The 19,422-nt window shown below is 51.8% G+C and overlaps 1 protein-coding gene across 3 annotated transcripts in view; it reads left to right on the forward strand.

The window, feature by feature from the left end:
* Positions 1-19,422, forward strand: part of TPST2 (tyrosylprotein sulfotransferase 2) — a 53,534-nt gene that overhangs the window by 31,753 nt on the left and 2,359 nt on the right. For 2 of the 3 annotated variants that reach the window (XM_025267420.2, XM_044929999.2), the window contains exons 2-5: positions 3,082-3,153; positions 7,501-8,406; positions 12,236-12,434; positions 15,966-16,016. In XM_025267420.2, coding sequence (XP_025123205.1) covers positions 7,565-8,406; positions 12,236-12,434; positions 15,966-16,016 — 1,092 coding nt within the window. In that variant the 5' untranslated portion in view covers positions 3,082-3,153; positions 7,501-7,564. Of the gene's footprint in view, positions 1-1,989; positions 2,199-3,081; positions 3,154-7,500; positions 8,407-12,235; positions 12,435-15,965; positions 16,017-19,422 lie in introns of those variants that run through there. The other variant, XM_044930001.2, reaches the window with a different exon arrangement.

A 19,422-nucleotide genomic window follows, 5' to 3' on the forward strand; every position in this document is an offset into this window, starting at 1 on the left:
AACTGGAGAACCCCCTCCCTGCTCCACCCCGCCACTGAGCTGTTGTGAGGCTAAAATGAGGTAGAGGCGTGGAAAGCACTTGGTCTAGTGTTAGGTATACAGTGGCGCTCAATAAATTCTGATGTTCTTCCTACGAGAAAAGGAGGGCTCATTGACTCCTCCCCACTCCTCTCGTGTGTCTTCTTTATATAATTTTATTTATTTATCTTCGGCTGTGCTGGGTCTTTGCTGCTGCGAGGGCTTTTCTCTAGTTGCGGTGAGCGGGGGCTACTCTTCCTTGCGGGGCGCAGACTTCTCATCACAGTGGCTTCTTTGCTGTGGAGCACGGGGTCTAGACGCACGGGCTTCAGTAGCCGTGGCCGGTGGGCTCTAGAGCACAGGCTCAGTAGTTGTGGCCGGCGGACTTAGTTGCTCCGCAGCATGTGGGATCTTCCCGAATCCGAACCTCTGTCTCCTGCACTGGCGGGCGGATTCTTCACCCCTGAGCCACCAAGGAAGCTCTCACTGTGTCTCCTGAGTCTCCATTGTGCCCGACAGCAAGTCCCTTACAGACGAACTTCCACGCTTTCAAACACGTGTTCGCGTGTCCAGCCACTTAAGTTAGTGTCTGGCGTACATTGTCACGTGTGTGCATCCTTTACACGTGGTTGTGCTTTTGTTCACTTTACTGTTCAGTACTGTACAGAGTCCAGGGGTACAGCATCTCTATTTCAAGCCCGGGATGTCTGGAAGCAGGCTTAAAAGCAGCAGTGGTATAGCCGATTGTATGAGCTGGGATACCGAGGCTAACTTTGTTGGACTTTTGAATGCATACTGGGAATGGAACTCGTTATATGTAGGGGCGGGACTGTAGACCTTTGGGTGAATGATAGGAGTAGTCTAGCTCAGCAAGCTGTTTCTGTAAATGCGTGCGTGCGTGCCAAGTCACTTCAGTCGTGTCCAACTCTCTGCAGCCCTATGGACTGTAGCCTGCCAGGCTCCCCTGTCCATGGGATTCTCCAGGCAAGAATACTGGAGTGGGTTGCCATGCCCTCCTCCAGGGGCTCTTCCCAACCCAGGGATTGCACCCATGTCTCTTAGGTCTTCTGCCTTGGCAGGCGGGTTCCTTACCACTTGCACCACCTGGGAAACCCTTTTTTATAAATGACCAGATAGTAAATATTTCAGGTTTTGCAAAACAGTTTTTCTTGTTGCTGCTGCTTCTCCTCTCCCCTCCCAACTCATCCTCTTCCTCCTCTTTCCCTTAAAAAAAAAAGTCAAGATCACTCCTTGCTCACAGGCCTCACAAAGCAGGCTGACGGGTGGATTTAACCCAAGGGTCATCACGTGCTGACCCCATCCTAAATCTGCCGTGGCCAGTGTGGTAGCCCCCAGGGGGCCTCTGAGCTCTGGAAATGTGACCAGTGTGAACAAGGAGCTGAATTTTAAATTTTATTTAATTTTAACTTAAATTTAAATCGTGACCCGTGGCTAGTGCGTCATGTTGGAGTCGCAGCTCTTCAGTGATCAAAGGCCCTGACTGCCTGTCCCCCGACCCTGAAGGGGGCCGTGGGAGCTGCCCTCCTGGCAGGTCTCTCGAACTCTCTTGGCCTTTCAAGGGCTGCCTGAGGGCAGCTGGGCCGGAGCCATCTGGTCTCCGGAAGAGCTTCAAGGGCCCTCATCCCTAATGGTGCTTTTGTTGTTGTTGTTGTTCCAGGAGCCAGGCCTCTCGTCACTGGCCGCCCATGCCTCAGGAACGCCAGGCCTGTGTATTCAGTAGCGGGGAGGAGGGGCAGGGGCTGGGAACCGTCCTCCTTCTCGGTTTAGATACACTAATCAGGTTGGTGTTTAGGGATAGGAAAAAAAAAAAAACAAAATGTAGAAGCAAAGAGTAAGTGAATAGGAAGAGAGATAGGACCCCAAGAACAGAGTCACAGCCTACTCCCAGTGTATTAATAATTGCTGAGATTTTTGAGTATTTGCTATTACCCTGTTTGAACCTCCCAACAGCCGATTTTACAGAAAAGGAAAACTGAGGCTCAGAAGAACAACAGTCTACCTCGTCAGAGAGACATCCAACTTCAGAGCTGCGTCCTTAACCACCACCAAGCCTCTTCCCTCCTCCCCCACCTCCTGGGATGGGACTAAGAGGAGAGAAGTGAGTCTGTGAAGTGATAGCTGCTCCTGAGCCTGTTTTCCCATCTGTAAAATGGGAGGAGGTGAGAATTGGACTAACAATCCGCCTCCCCCCCCACCCCCCCCAAATGATACAGCAGTGAGGTGTAAAACAGGATTCCCTTGGTTGCATGTCAGCCAGGCTTCACCCCAGACCCCCACTGAGTCCATGGCCCTATTGGTTTAATACAGTTAAGAGCTGGGCGTCAGTCTCAGAGACCTGGATGGTCACCCTGGTTCCCCGAGTCAGTTGCTCTTCCTCTGGCTGTCATTTTCTCACTTCACAAAGTTGGGAGCATCATCCTTTCCTCGTTGGGGGATTAAATGGCACAGGTACTCACATGGTACCTTGTGGCAGGCTATAGTCCACAGGATCACAAAGAGTTGGACACAACTGAGCAACTGACCACACACACACTCTCGCATAGGAGGCGTTTAGTTCATGTTAGCTGGTGAGAGCAAGGCACTGTTCAACTCCAGGGGGCGCCGTATCATAGGCGGGGTGCGCAGTGCCCTCTGGAGTTGGGCAGCGCACAGCCTGTTCGACCGTACCCCGCAGTCCCAGATGGTGATTAGAGGTAGGTGTGGTGGTGGTGGTTGTGTCTTGTGATACTTACTTTCCCTGAAGTCCAAGGCCCCTGGGCCAGGAAGAAGGCAGACCCACTGCTGCGGAGATTCTCAGCCCATACCTTGCTGCCTGAGAAGTGGGCCAGTTCATCCCTAGCTGAATTGGTGAATCTAGACCCCAGCTTCAACATCTTGGCCTGCGGTGGCCTGCCCTGCTCTGCTGCTCATTTGCCAGGGTACTTACCTGCTGCCCCAGGCCACTGTGGGGTAAAGCCCAGCGCCCCTCCTCCGCCCCTCTGGGGGGCCCAGCCCCTCCCCGTAGCACACATGCCTAATGCAGCATCTCCTCTGCCTCCATAGGGCTCAGCTGGTGGACCGTCCTGGCGAGCAGCCACGAGCAGTAGAGCCCAGGGATGAGCGTGTCCAGGGAAGGTGAGTGCTCCCCCAAGGGCCCCCAGAGTCCCGGCTTCGGAGAAAACCCTCAGCACCCCCACAGCCCAGCCTCCACGATCGGGCAGCTGATCAGACTCCGCCAGGTCACTCTCTGTCAGAAACCCAGTGCCTGACCAAGCTGGACCCCGGCAGCATGGAGAGGGCAGGCCTCATTGTGTAGGGAAATTTTACTGCTGGGCGGGCAGGGACTTACCTGGCATCACTGAGCCGATTCAAGGCGCGGCCGGAATCTAAACACCTCCCCCCTCTCCGGTGTCCAGCGCCAGCATTCTTGGCACGCTTTCTCAGCCCCTCACACAAAAGCTTCCCACATCTCATAATAGCTCCCCGAGAAAAGATTCTTATCAGCCCACCTTGGCTAGAGGAGAAAACTGAAGCTCAGAGGGCTGAGATCCCTCGTCCGGCTGTCCAGCTCCAAGTGGTGGGGGCTGGATTTGAACCCGGGGTTGCAGGACTCCGAGTCTGAGGCTCTTAGCCACCAACTTCACTGCCCTTGATGGAGTTTGGCTGCATGGTAGGCAGTGGAGGGCAGGCCTCGGTCCCTGGGCCGGGCCCACTGGCCCCTCCTGGAGTGGATGGGGTCTGTGGTTCTGGGTGGTTTGGAAGCTACCATTTGCTCTTAGGTTCCCAGCGGCTTTCTCTCTGCCAAGTCGCCCTGCCTTTGCTTCTCAAGCTGCTCTGCTGGACTTTGCTGTCTCCTGCTCATGTCTTACCTTCCCGCTTTGAGCTGTCTTCTCCCAGTGGCAGAGACAGGCCCAGAGATGAGCCCCTTGCTGGGTCCTCTCTGAGGACCGTGAACAGCGCGGCCTCAGCCCCTAATCTGACCCTGACCTGTGTTGGGCAAGTGGCCTCCCCTTTCTGAACTGCTTGCTGAGCGGGAGGCATGCTCCGCCCAGAGGTGGCAGAGGGGATCCCCCTAGGTGATGCGTGAAATAAACTTTAGCTGAGGATGTGCTCAGTAAGTGTAAAAAATACACAACTCTGGGCTTTGTTTTAAAGCGCTATAGCCAGATGAGTGCTCAGCATTAAGCAAAACTCGGGAGTTGATAACAGCTTAAAAATTCTGTCTGTCCCTTCATACAGGCTTTCCCCCCTGGTATTCAGTATCCGGATCACTTCCAACTCCACACGTAAGCTCAAGAGGACACACATATGCATGCGTGCACACACACACACACTCTCACAGTGGCAGGCACACTGTATCTGTCTTTTCTGGAAACCACTTTCCTAAATCGTCCCCTCTTCTGTTCCCTAAGCTGCAGTCTCTCCCTCCCCGCCGAGTGTGAGGAAGAAAAGGCAAGTGCACTAATTCTAGCTAAAGTGTGATTGACACTCCACCGGTGCCATTGACACAGAAATAATCATCTTTGGCAGATTTCTAGTCTCAGGGCTACAGTCAGAATTTCACTGAGCATTTAATGAAGCTCAGGGCACCTCGGAGGGATTTCTGAGTGACTTGGTGTCCTGTCCAGCCTGCCTCTGCCCAGAAAGTAGCCTTGGCATTAGATTTCCCTACCCCAACCCTGAATCCAGTGTACCCATGAACTGCCAACAGTTGACGGTAGGCCATGTTTCTTGGAAGAGGGTCCCCAGCTATTTTCCAGTGCTCAGTGAAGCCAGCGACCCCCAGGTGAGACTCTCTTTGTCAGTTGCTTCTAGAACCCTCACGGCAGCCTTTGAGGTCAGCGGACCCACCCCTCTTTGCAGCTGAGGAAACTGTGGCTTAGCTGGGGGAAGTGACTCTCCCAAAGCCACATGGCCAGGAAATGCCAGGGCCTCTCGGCAGTTTCGAGCCCTGGCCTGAGATGGTGTGTTTTTTCACCTTTGATGTCTGTTTTCCACTTGCTCTGGTCTGAGGGGCCCCAGGTAGTCCAAGCCCTTGTGGGAGGGTTGGTCCAGCTGCACACCGGGGCCTCCAGTGGTTTCGGCTGAACACCCACCCAAACCCCACCCCGCCTCCCGTCATGCTAGGTTCTCTCCTGCCTGTGACTTTGCCCTGGCCATTCCCTTCTCTCTCTGCTCCACCCAGCTATTCAAAACACCACCTGTCCACTGCTCATAACGCAGCAGGAAGGCTGCCTCCTATAGGCAGCCCTCCCGCACCTACACTGGTAGAACCCATCACCCCCTACCTGATGTGGGTCCATAGTCCAAGTAGACTTGAAGAGCTGAGTCTGTGTCTCTTAGCTCCATAGCCCGACTCCCGCACACAGTAGGAACTCATGAAATGTTGGAATGAATGAATAACCAGTGATCGTGGCTAATATTCTTTCAAATGCTCCGTATGTGCTGGGCACATTCTTAAGTTCTTAGAGGCTGTTTAGTGTTCAGCCCTTCGAGGTGGACACTCTTAGACCCATTTTACAGATGAGGCTCTGAGAGGTGGAGTCTGTTGTCCGAGCTCACACAGCCGCAAAGCAAGTGGCAGAGCTGGGATCTGAACCCAGGTCTGTCTGATTCCTCGAATGCCCAGAGGCCTCAAGCTTCACTTTGATTCTAGAAAGAGGTGAGAGAGGAAACAAAGGCTCTGAAACCCAGTGGGGGTGACACGGAGAAGAGCTAGGGTGGCTGGAGGAGGGCTGCCTCTCCAGCATGAGTCTGCACCTTCTGAGCTGAGGTTGCATAATCAAAGGACCTTGAGAGTGAATGGGGGAGGAGGGTAGATATGATGATTGAGTGACTGGAGAAGGGGGAGGGGCTGGGCTGGGTGGACCCCTGCTTTTCAAGACCAGTGCCTAACCTAAAGCATTGGCATTGGGTCTGATCAACTTTTGCAGTGACATTTACAAGGGGTAAGGAGCTAGGTTCAGGTCCCATATCATTCCCTCCCCCTGTTCCCACATCACCCGCACAGTCTACACATCCCTGAGTCTCCCTGGAATGCGGGCAGGGCCCTCCTCACTGACCTCCTTGCCTCCATTCTCACCACTGCAGGCCCTCTCTGCAGGGGCTGCCCTGAGAGTAAGTCCAGCTCCTTCCCCATCTCCCCCCTTCCCTCCCCTCTGGCCCCAGCAGCCTCCTCTCCTAGGTTCTTGAGCACCCTAAATCCTCCCCAATCCTGGAGTTTGGCTGTCTCTGTTCCCCCTGCCTGGAGCCCCCCACCCCTTCCCTCACATCTTCACATAGCCAGGTCCTCCTCATCCGGGTGTCAGCTTGAACGTCACCTCCTCCAAGAAGTCCTCCTTGACCTCCCTCCTCCTGCCCCTTCTTGATCCTGCTCATGGTGTCCAGCTCATTTCCTTGGAAGCTGGTATCGTAGTCTGGCCGGAGCTTGTGAATCATCTCCATCCACTGCTGGGACATAGGCTCCTTGAGGCCAGAGGCCCGGCTGTCTTGTCCACTGTCCTGTCTCTGGCCTCCAGCCTGGCACCTTTCATTGTTTCCTAAGCATTGAATGAGGGAAGGCTGAATGAACGGACAGTGATTCTGGAAGAGGCCCAGGCCCCAGGATGTTTTGCAGCTTCTGAAAAGCATCTCCTGCACAGGCAGACGGCGGTCGCTCAGAGCAGACACAGACCCGGCTCCTAACCCCTGCCCTGGGTCCCGATCACGGACCACAGCTTGGCCGCTTCCCAGCCGGGTGACTGTGAATAGCCCCTCCATACCTTGGCTTCCTCCTGTCTCTACTGATATCACTTCCTAGCACTCGCTCTACCCCGGGCCCCACTCATTCCACCCAGGCACGTTCCATAAATATTTACTGGGCACCCACCAGGAGCCAGGCACTGCTGTAGGGGCTGAGAAGACAGCTGTGAGGAAAAACAGGCAAAACCCTCTTCCTTATCAAATGACTGTGCTCCTGAAATGTGATATTCTAGGGCTTTTATTATGTTCACATTTTGAAGAATTTCACATAACTGTCTTTCAAGAAAGTCCATTTTTAAAAGAACAATTCCTCTTTCCATTTGTTCCTGCCGGGAGAATCCCATGGATAGAGGAACCTTCCAGGCTATATAGTCCGTGGGGTCGCAAAGAGTCCGACCTGTCGGAACGACTGTCACTCACTTGCCATATATCAGATGGGGAAACTGAGGCCTTGAGTGGTTACGGGGACTGGGCAGGGTCCCCCAGCTAGGAAGTGGGGAGGAGGGATTTGAACCAGGCCTTCAGGGGCCCTGGGGGTAATAATAGCGACTCCCCTGAGGGTTGTTGGATCTCGGGAGTTAAGAGGGAGGGCCTGCCCGGCACAGAGCCGGGCTCATCAAACTTTCCTCTTGTGGGTGTCAGCATTCTCGTGGGCTGTTGTCGGGGTCTCGATGGCGAAGCGCCGGCACCGCGCCGGCCTCCCTGACCGCCCCCCCGCCCCGTGTCTCTCTGTCTCCCCAGATGTGAGCGCCGCGGGGCTCCCGCCCGCCTGCCCCTGAAGCGCGCCCCCCGCCCCGGGCCCAGCATGCGCCTGTCGGTGCGGAGGGCGCTGCTGGCAGCCGGCCTGGCCCTGGCCCTGGTGCTGGCCGTCCACCTGGGGCAGCGGGTGCTGGAGTGCCAGGCGGTGCTGGGGGGCCCGCGGGGCCCCCGGCGGACCATGCGGCCCGAGCAGGAGGACCTTATGATGGTGGGCGCGGACCACGTGGAGTACCGCTACGGCAAGGCCATGCCGCTCATCTTCGTCGGGGGCGTGCCCCGGAGCGGCACCACGCTGATGCGGGCCATGCTGGACGCGCACCCCGAGGTGCGCTGCGGCGAGGAGACCCGCATCATCCCGCGCGTGCTGGCCATGCGCCAGGCCTGGTCCAAGTCGGGCCGGGAGAAGCTGCGGCTGGACGAGGCGGGCGTGACGGACGAGGTGCTGGACGCCGCCATGCAGGCCTTCATCCTGGAGGTGATCGCCAAGCACGGCGAGCCGGCCCGTGTCCTCTGCAACAAGGACCCCTTCACGCTCAAGTCCTCCGTCTACCTGTCACGCCTCTTCCCCAACTCTAAGTTCCTGCTCATGGTGCGCGACGGCCGGGCCTCAGTGCACTCCATGATCACCCGCAAGGTCACCATCGCTGGCTTCGACCTCAGCAGCTACCGCGACTGCCTCACCAAGTGGAACAAGGCCATCGAGGTGATGTACGCGCAGTGCATGGAGGTGGGCAAGGACAAGTGCCTGCCTGTATACTACGAGCAGCTGGTGCTGCACCCCCGGCGCTCCCTCAAGGTCATCCTCGACTTCCTGGGCATCGCCTGGAGCGACGCTGTCCTGCACCACGAGGACCTCATCGGCAAGCCGGGCGGCGTCTCCCTGTCCAAGTGAGTGGAGCCCTCATCCTCTGCTGTGTGGCCTGGGGCCGGTCACTGTGCCTCTCTGAACCACCTCTGTTTTAACAGAGATTTGAGACGACCAGTGGTTACGAGCAGAGCTCTGATCCACATCTCCCTCCCGGTAGCTCTGTGGCATTGAGCAAGTTGCTGGACTTCTCTGAAACCTCAGTTTTATTAGCCCCCTCCAAAAGGGGGCAGTCCCTCCTCACCACGTCCATGGGCTTTGTGTAATCAGCTGTTGTTGATAAAGGTTGAGAGGACAGGTTCTGGGACCGGGCTGTCTGGGTTCAAGTCCTAGCCCCGTCCCTTTTTAGCTGTGTGACCTTGAGCAGGGGATTCAACCTCTCTGTACTTCCGTTTCCTCATCGGTAGCGTGGGGATAGAATCCGTCCACCTTTGTTCACGTGTGAACTTCAGATGGGGTGGTACCTCTTCGGTGCTGTTAATCCCCATTATCTTCATTTTAGTGTTGATCTTGCTTTTGGTGGCATCCCCACTGGCCTTGCCTTTGCTCTTATTGAGCGCCTGCTGTGTGCCCAGCACTGAGTTAAGCCGCCAACCATCATTATTGCCCTCATCTTCACAGCAAACTCGGACATAAGAACTGCTCTTAACCGCATTTTATAGATCAAGAAGTGGAATCTCAGGAAAGTTACTGGCCTAGCAAGAGGTGGTGCTAGGGTTCAGACTCACACCTGTTGGACTCCAGGCCCTGTTCTCTCAAGTTCTCCATGACTGAGATCCTCTTCCCTTTCCTGAGACCCTGGGACAGGGCAGGGCCGGAATGCGCCATTCCATGCCTGGATCCTGCTCAGGTGCGAGCATCCCTAAGAGCCCAGTGGAAGAGCGGTCCTTCCTGGGACAACGCCTCCTGTCTCTCTAACGTCTGGGCCCTCCCAGGCCCTGTCCCCTGGAGCTCCAGAGCCCTGAGCAGAGCTCAGCAGCTCTCCTTCTGGCAGTAAAAGTGCCCATGGACTGGACCCCCCGCCAGCTGGTGCTGGAGCTGGGATTTTGTAAATCATCCTGACACAACATCAGATGACCAAAGGAATACATCCTGATGGCAGGAAGTTGGGAACATACATAAAACAGGAAAGGAAAACCACCCATAATCCGCCCCCCACCCCGATTTTGATCTGTGGCCTGCTGGTCCTTGGTCAGGGGAAAAAACCAGAGTCCTGCTGGGCAGGGTCCTCTGTAAACTCTCTTCACCTTGTGTCTGGGACACTTCCCATGAGTCCCCAGCACTCTGCAGTGACATCAATTTGAATGGCTGTATAATATTCCACGACACAATCACCATATTCTGTTTAACATCTCCCTTTCTGGGATACTTTGGTTACTGACTCATGATAAGCACGGCTCCCATCCCTGGCCTGGGATGCGGCTCTGTGATTGTCCCGTCAAGTCCTGTAGACACAAGGGGTGTGGGAGAGGCCAGGCACACGTTGGATCGGGTTGGGTTTCTTTGCCGTAAACATCTCTGCAGTGAGTATTTTGTTGTAAAAGATGAAATAACTGGTTGATTGACAGTTTTGGTTTCATTATACTAGGAAATGATAAGATATCAGTTTCTGCAGATCCTCTTGAGCAGTCATCCCTCCCACCTGTCAAAACCAAAAGGGTACCGAGCTGTGGCTCATGGGAAAGCGGCAGCTGCTGATTCACAGAAGCCTTTGGGAGCGTTGATGATGGGTCTTTAGCTAGTGGTTTGCTCCCTCCTGCCATCCTTACCAGATTTATCATAGTATCGGACGCTGGGGGCCGTGTTCACAGTACCACTATTCACAGTAGCCAAGACGTGGAGGCAACTTAAGTGTCCATCATCAGTAGATGGGTAGATGGAAAAGATGTGGCACATATATACAGTGGAATACTACTCGGCCATAAAAAAAGAATGAAATGATGCCATTTGCAGCAAGCCAGTTAGACCTCCATATGATCGTAGGAAGTGAAGTAAGTCAGACAGAGAAAGACAAACATCGAGTGATATCACTTGTGGAATCTAGACTATGACACAGATGAACCTGGGAAACAAACAGACTCATAGACATAGAAAATAAGCATGATCACCAAAGGGGAAACGGGAGGGATAAATTAAGAGTTTGGGACTAGCAGAAACAAGCTACTCTATATAAAATAAGCAACAGGGACCTACTGTATAATGCAGGGAACTATACTCAATATCCTGTAATAAACCGTAGTAAAAGAATATGGAAAAGAATATGTATACAATATATACGTGTAAGTGAATCACTTTGCTGTGCACCAGAAATTAATACAACATTGTGAATCAACTATACTTCAATTTTAAAAAAAAAGAGAGGCAAAAGAAGAATCAAGCTCCTCCTATCCCCCCCCAAACGGGATGGTTACTTGATTCCTGATGTGCCTTGAACACGGTGAAAATTCTAACAGAATCTGGCTTAGATTAGCTCACCCAAGGACCTGTAGAAACTGATACATTATCATTTTCTCTTGTCATGTAACCGTCAGCATGTGATTTTATCTTTTATGGCAAAACAGCCTTTGTGGGTGATCGTCATGGGGAGAGACTGCTTGTGGCAGAGATGTTTATATGGTGAAAATACCTAGAACCGTGTTTGAGATCTTTTGACACGCTGGCTAGAGTTGAGACTTGGATCCGGTCTGTAGCCCCCCAGCTCCATGCCCCGCCCCCGTCAGCCCACCCTGTTTCGCTCCCCAGTCTCCCTCCCTCCCCATCTCAGTTCCTTTTGCTCCATCTTTTTGAACTGTTTTTTGCTCCCAAGTTAACTCTTGGTTGGGATGGATGCATCTAGAAATAGGTCCTCGATCCTTCCCCACCCTCCAGCTTATGAAGCCCCTGAACTATATAATCAGTAAGACCATCATGATCAGATGAGGTGGTAACCCTGTTATCTGGGAGACTGAGAAAGCATGCGTAAGATGACGGCATTTTCATCCTAACAGCAAACTGGAAGCAACCTCCAGGGCCACCTTTCGGGGATGGAAAAAGAAGGAGGTATTGAGTGAGTGGGGGAAAAAAAAGCCTACAGAGCAATATTATATATAGCATATAACTTCTGTGTTTAAATCTGCAAGCCAAACCATAGATCTATGTATATACGTGCAGGAGAGAGAGAGAGCATGCACACTAACACTGAGACCTTAGAATGTACCCAATGCTCTTTTATTATTAACCTGTTTACTCCTCAGAACAGCCCAGCAGGGTAGGTTAATGATTCCCATTTTACAGATGAGGACACTTAGGCTCAGAGAGGCTCAGTCACTCTGCTGAGGTCACACAGCTGGCACCCACCCCCAGGCAGTCTGGCCCCTTAGCCACTCTGCTTTTAAAAGCACAGAAAACAGACCAAGAAGAAGCAGACTCCAGAATGCTATGGTCGGGCCCCTGCAGGCAGCTGATGGACCGGGAGCAGCGACCATAGGGGCTCTTCACCTTACTGTTAGTGCTTTAGAATTACTTCTCAAGAACAAAATCTTAGCCCATCTTAGGTAAATAAAAAGTCATTTTTAAAAAGTCATAGAGGTCAAGGAAGAAGTCAAGGTCACATCCAGCTTAGTCATGTAAATAAAAAATCACAGAGGTCAAGAATCTGAGCCCCACTGAAATGGTGTTTCTGCCAGCTTCCCACTCTCTGCTCTTAAACCCATTGTACAGAGCAGGTATGCTGAGGCCAGATGACTCACCCACTTTCTCAGAGTTTAGGGGAGTCGAGTGGGTTCCAAGAACCGGGTCCCCCCCTACCTTCCCTGCTGCCCCAGCGCCACCTGGGTCTGCCCACACCCCATCCAGTTCGCCCTCTCTCCCCAGGATTGAACGATCCACAGACCAGGTCATCAAGCCCGTGAACCTGGAAGCTCTCTCCAAGTGGACTGGCCACATCCCTGGGGACGTGTTGAGGGACATGGCCCAGATCGCCCCCATGCTGGCCCGGCTCGGCTATGACCCCTATGCAAACCCGCCCAACTACGGCAACCCCGACCCCATTGTCATCAACAACACACACCGGGTGAGTGCGCTGCCCACGGGGAGATGCGGCCGGGGGTGGGGGCTCCTGCTACCCGAGAAGACACTCAGTCCCTTGATTCCTAAGCAGCTGGCATGTGTCTGTCTTTGTATGACTGCTTGTATTCCCATTTTCGCTTGGGCCTCCAGGAAGCTCACACTCCGTAGCGTCTCCTGCCGGGCCGTCTGTATGCTGATTTCACCCTCTTTCTCTGCTCGGCCTTGACCTTTCCCCTCTGCTTCCCTAGCTGTCAGTTCATCTGTTTGGAAAGCCCTTCAAGTCTTTGTTGAGGCTGGGTGTGAATAAATTAAGGATGGGTCCCTTTATTGCCCCCGTAAGGTTTCATTTCTATTTATTTATTCATTCCCGGTTGTGCTGCGTGGCATGCAGGTTCTTAGCTTCCCAACCAGGGAAGAGAGAGAATTTACTCACACAGAGAGCTGGCAGCTCTGCCCATCTATTGATCTCCTTCCTTCTTCTTCCCCTGACATCGGCTGATTCTGTAAACTTGTGAAAATGCTCAGAGATCCCAGGTAGACACCCAGACTGCATGGAGAGAGTGGGTGTTGGCAACCTGGATACGGCTGATTATCACTCTGTTATTATTTTTGGTTTGATATTTACTATTCGTTTTAACATTTACTATTTAACCATAGTTATTATCCTTTACACTGTACTTAGGGGTTTTAGATACTTTCCTGTATGTATGTATATTTCATAATACAGAAGTCATTAAGGGATTAAAAAGAAGCCACAGTGGCTGGTGGTGACCTTGAGATCCAGCCCCCAAGTGCTTCTCAGGAGAGAGAGGTGGCTGGGATGGGATGAGGGCCTCAGAGAAAGCTGGCCTCTCCTTTCTTACATTCTTAGCCAGGGACTCAGCAGCAGCTTCTCTGGAGTCTCTTTAAAAGGCAGAGCCCCCGGCAGGTCCCAGACTGTGGGTCAGAAGCTCCCAGAGTTAAACCTGACCTTGGGCGTTGTATAAAAAGATGTTGATGAGCAGTGATGGTTAAGATCAGCTCTTTGGAGCTCTGCTGTTTGTGTGTTTAAAATAGAGAAAGTTCTCTAGATCTCTTCCAAAGAGGTTGACTCCCCAAAGAAGAACTCTTGTTTTCTACGAACTTAATGACATAAGTGTTATGAGAACCACAATTCACTGATTCACTTCACCTCATTCCTAACTGTGAATCAGATACACTTGTGCTTCTGAGAAGAAATATTTTGACCCTTCACATATGCAATTAGAGAGTTGAGCGGGTCATTTTCAAATATGATTTTTTTTTTATTTCAAGTTTCCGGCTTACATAGCCAATGGTGCAGATTTTGATGTAAGAACAGAATTAGGTTAAAAAAATTTAAAAAGCCAAAAGCTTGCTCTAGTTATGTGACCTTGTATACTTTTAAAATATAATCAAGATGACAAAAAACAAAAACACAAAGAGGTTTATTGCCTGAACATGTTGAACGTGTTCATAACTCAGTCGTGTCTGACTCTTGGTGACCCCGTGGCCTGTAGCCCACCAGGCTCCTCTGTCCGTGGAATTCTCCAGGCAAGAATACTGGAGTGGGTTGCCATGCCCTTCTCCAGGGCATCTTCCCAACCCAGGGATGGAATCTGGGTGTCCTGCATTGCAGGCAGATTCTTTACCATCTGAGCCACCAGGGAAGCCCATTACTCCTTGGGGTTCCATAAGTCTTGACCAGTGCCAGACACCTTGTTTAGTCTTTACAGTGGTTTTGCTGTGGCTGGGAAGATAAATCCCCTCATTGAAAGCTCTGTGTGTGCATGCGCTGAAGGCACAGAATGCTCCTGTCCTGGGTCCTGGCAGTACACTCAGTTCTGAAAGGACCCCAATGCTAATGAGACCGTCTATCCCCGAGCCGTCCATTACAGCCACTAGGCTTGTGCGGCCATTGAGCTGTGACAAGTCCATATGGGAAGGTGCTGTGTAAGTGTGAAACTCACACTGCATTTGAGGTCCTCATCAGTTCAGTTCAGTCACTCAGTCGTGTCTGACTCTTTGTGACCTGGACTGCAGCACGCCAGGCCTCCCTGTCCATCACCAACTCCCGAAGTTTGCTCAAACTCATGTCCGTCAAGTTGGTGATGCCATCCAACCATCTCATTCTCTGTCACCCTCTTCTCCTCTCGCCTTCAATCTTTCCCAGCATCAGGGTCTTTTCCAGTGAGTCAGCTCTTCGCATCAGGTGGCCAGAGTATTGGAGCTTCAGCATCAGTCCTTCCAATGAATATTCAGGGTTGATTTCCTTTAGGGTTGACTCGTTGGATCTCCTTGCAGTCCAAGGGACTCTCAAGAGTCTTCTCCAGCCTGACTGTTTCTTAAATAATTTTAATTCAAAACAATGAATATGCCAGAGTGGTGCACTGGGGGGGTGACCTGCCCTGAATCCCATCAATTACATGTTGAAGTATTAATTTTTGGATGTATCTGGTTAAGTTAAAAAAAAAAAAAAAAAAGGCACCACTAGAGGGAATTCCCTGGCAGTCCAGAGGTTAGGACTTTGCACTCTCCCTGCTGAGGGTGTGACTTCCATTCCTGGTCAGGGAACTGAGTTACCACAAGCCCCGCCCCCTGCCACCCCCCCTCCCCCGCCAAAGAAACCCCACTAGAATTAATTTCACTTTTTAAAAAAAATTTAAAAATATTGTGGCTACTGAAATATTTTAAATTACAGGGTTGTTCACATTCTGTTCTGTTGGACAGCACTGGTCTATCCAGTGCCTTGTATTTCCAGAGAACAGTGGGGAAGGCCTAGGACTTTCTGGTTCCCGCCGCAGGGCCTTTGCCCCGCCGTGCCCTCCGTCTGAAAGCTTCTCCTTCAGAGCTCAGCCTGGCAGGGTTTCCTTGGAACACGGGGCTCAGCTCAGAGGCCGTGTGTCCCAGGAGGCCCTGTTGGACCACTTGCTCACAAGAAGCCCCTGGGCAGTCCGAGTCACACCGCGTACTTCCCGTGTTCTACTCCCCATGGTTTGCTCTGTTCTTGTTTCCTTGTGTTCTGTTGTTACTTGTGGATTGTCCGTCCCTCCCTCCTCTAGAATGGAAGCTGCAGGAGAATAGGAATTTTAATTTGTCTTGTTAATGTTGTAAAACCCCTGCACACCCCCACCCCTACCCCCAACCCCAGAGCTTAGAATAATGTCCAGAGCATTGTTAATAAACGTTTAGGAGGAGCTTATTAATAAGTGCTTGTTGGATGGATGCATAGATGAGCAGATGAATAAGTGAATGGGTGCATTTGGTGGATAGATGGTTGGATGAGTGGGTAGATGGGTGGGTGGGTGGATGGGGGTGTGGATGGGGGTGGAGGGTAGGTGGATGGACAGGTACATGCGTGAAAGGGTAGGTGGGTGGGTGGGTGGGAGGATGAATGGATGGATGGGGCTGGAGAGATGGATGGGAGGCTGGATGGATGGAAAAATGGTTAGTTGGGAGGGTGGGTGTGGAAGTGACGGGCTAAATTTTATTTTTTGATCATTTCTAAAAATAGTGATTTTTTTTTTCTCTTTCCTAGGTCTTGAAAGGGGACTATAAAACACCAGCCAATCTGAAAGGCTATTTTCAGGTCAGAAACCCCAGGGGGAATTCTGTAGTACCACACGTTGGCTCTATGCCCTCAAACACTTCACTGCTCTAGTGCAGCTGATGGTTTTCCCATCAGAAAACTGGGGGGGGAGGAGGGAGGGGGGGCATGGGGAACCGCTCAGGGGCTCTTGAGCATCTGACCCACCCCGGGCCACATCTCAGCAGCCCTTCTACCTGAGCCCCGTCCTTCCCCTTGCCCCCTGGCTTGAACGCAATTAAAGGGATTTGGTGGACTATCAAACTTTATGCCTCCAGTCTTAAATTCACCTTCATTTTAAGTGGCGATTACCAACCACAGCCACAACCCAGAGCAAAAATTTCCTCAGCCTACCCAAAAACGAGAGTCCCGTGATGCAGGTATGTGTGCAGACGTAGACGTGATACAGTCCTGTGTCCCCACGCGCGTCCCCCACACCTGGCCTTCCCTGCATCCTGCGTGTGTCCGTGGGAGTCAGTCCCTGGATCTTGTCAGAAAAAACCACTCCTGGGACTGACAGTAAGCCATCCAGCCATTCTCCTTTGGGTGCAAGGCTGTTCCTTTAAAAAAAAAAAAATTTTTTTTTAATTGATTGATTCTTGGCCGTGCCAACACATGTGAGATCTTAGTTCCCAGACCAGGGATCTAACCTGAGCCCCCTGCAGTGAGAGCGCGGAGTGCTACCCACAGGAATGCCAGGGAAGTCCCGAAAGTGCTTCTTTTTTTCATGAATTGTCCTGATGCTAAAATCAGTAGTTTCAGTTTGTGTGTGTGTGTGTGTGTGTGTGTTGGCCAATAAAAGGCGAACCACCCTGTACCAATTTCCATTTTAGTTATCAAACTCACACATTCTCACTGCCCAGGGACCTGTACATGTCGACCCTCTGGCGTTGAGTCCAATGGTCCCTACATGGGAACCAGAAAGCCATCTCATGCCACTGTGAAAAAAAAATGTTGCCAGAATTAGTCAGTACTAATTTGTTATTTGTTTTAACTCAAAGAAGTGTAACAAGAACAACAAACAGAAGTGGACTGAGGGGATTAACCACAGTCTGAAACTCTTCATCTTTACATATAGTTTTGGGGGCCACCTGGATATTCACTTTTGTATTCCTTGCAGTCGCATGGTGTGAGCTGCTTTGTTTCGCTTTCTTAGTGTTTTTCCATCCTGGGGGTTTTACTGTGGCCATTTTGGGTGACTCCATGGTTTCCTCTGGAATGCATTCTCTGCCACTTAACTATTGTCCTCAGATGGCTTGCAATTTTTGCAATATTTTGAATGGTGTCACATACCGGTTTTGCCTCTCTTCTGTGGGGTGACGGGTGGAGGGCTCTGTGGACTCACTCCCTTAGAATACGTTTTTAGGGAGTGGAATGGGTGGATGGTTTTTAAAATCTTTATTGAATTTTGTTACAATATTGCTTCTTTTTTATGGTTTGGATTTTTGGCCGCAAGGCATTTGATCTTAGCTTCTCAACCAGTGATGAAATCTGCACCGTTGGAAGGCCAAGTCTTAACCACTGAGCCTCCAGGGAAGTCCCCGGGAGAGTCCTTTTTAAGACTCTTCAACTACAAGGCTAAAATTGTCTTACAAAAGGCTTGGACCAGTTTACACACTCTTGTACTGTGTGGGACTGTTTTTTTTTTTTTTTTGCTCTATTAGGACCAAAAATAAAGGGATGGTATATGCTTTGTCATCATGGGCAGTCCCGCCCTCAGGAGAGCTACCCCGCGAGTTATATCACAGTCCTACTTCCCGCCCTCTTCTCCTCCACTGTCCCCGCCCCCCATATATACATGACCTCATGCAGGACACTGTAAAACTTGGAAACAGCCTTAGGCAACAGCTGAGTAATGGTGGTGTGTACGTTGTACAGAATACTAGGGTACTATGTAGCCATCCAAAATGCCCTTGTGCAATGAAAAAAATAGAAAAATTGGAAGCCAGCAAAACAAAGCAGCTCACACATCAGAATTGCAGCTCATGCAAGAAATGAGTACTCACTTCCTAAACTCCACACACCCTCTCCTTCCCAGGGCTTTGCTGTTGCCTCTGCAGGGAATGCTTGGCTATCCACATCCGTGCACGGCTGGCCTCGTTTCATCATCTAGGTCTTTGCTCATGGGGTGATTTCCAACACCAACAACCTGACTGTCCAAACACCAGCTGGCTGTTGCACAACTCAGTTCAATTCTGACACTGATTTCCAGACATAGCCTCTAACCCCCCAGGTGAAGGGCCTCCGCCCCACAGGAGTGCCCCCTCTTCAGATGCCCAGACTACCCACCTTTCTGTCACTTGTCCACCAGCCCTGAAGCTCTCTGAGCCTCATCCTTTAGGGATGTTTCTGGAGGTTTCATTAAGTAGTAGGCATGTAGCCTCCCCAGGTGGCACAGTGGTAAGGAATCCACCTGCCAGTGCAGGAGACACCAGAGACGTGGGTTCGATCCCTGGGTTGGGAAGATTCTCCGGGAGGAGGAAATGGCAACCCACTCCAGTATTCTTGCCTGAAAAACTGCATGGACAGAGGAGCTTGGAGGGCTATAGTCTATGAGGTTGCAAAGAGTCGGACACGATTGAGCATGCACGCATTATGTAGGCATGGTTGATTAAATCGTTGACCGTTCGTTATTCATTGCTCTCCAGAGGTCTGGGTAGGGGCAGCGGGCACTGCAATTCCAACCCCTTAATCATGGGTGAGCAAGCCCCCACCCTGAAGCTCGGGGGCCCTAAACACCCCGTCATCTCATTTGCAGACAAAAGACACTTTTTATCACTAGGGAGATAGCAAGGGTTCTAGGAGCTTGGTGCCTGGACCAGGGTAAAGATGCAGGTTTCTTATTACGTACATGCGTGCTAAGTCACTTTAGTCGTGTCCTGCTCCTTGCCCACCAGGCTCCTCTGCCCATGGGATTTTCCAGGCAGGAATACTGCAGTGGGTCGCGGCACCCTCCTCCAGGGGGTCTTCCAGGGATGGAACCCATGTCTCTCGTGCCTGCTTGCATTGGCAGGCATGTTCTTCACCGCCAGCACCGCCTGGGAAGCCCAGATCTTTCATTACACTACACTGAAACGTCATCCCTCTGCAGGGGCCTCTGTGAACCGCTTTGTTTGAAGGCGCCCCAGCACCCTTCACTCATCAGCCCACTGTGTTGCCTGGACTTAATAATTCTGTACAGACGCGTTTGCTGAGTAGGCAGGCTCTCCCCACTAGAATGTGAGGCAGAGGGGAATAGGAGGGGGTCTGTCATGTCATGTTCTTTGATGCTGGGGAAGACTCAAGGCAGGAGAAGGGGACGACAGAAAACGAGGTGGTTGGATGGCATCACCAGCTCGATGGACATGAGTTTGAGCAAGCTCTGGAAGATGGTGAAGGACACGGGAGCCTGGCATGCTGCAGTCCATGG

Source organism: Bubalus bubalis, chromosome 17, assembly GCF_019923935.1.
Source record: "Bubalus bubalis isolate 160015118507 breed Murrah chromosome 17, NDDB_SH_1, whole genome shotgun sequence".
NCBI lineage: Eukaryota > Metazoa > Chordata > Mammalia > Artiodactyla > Bovidae > Bubalus > Bubalus bubalis.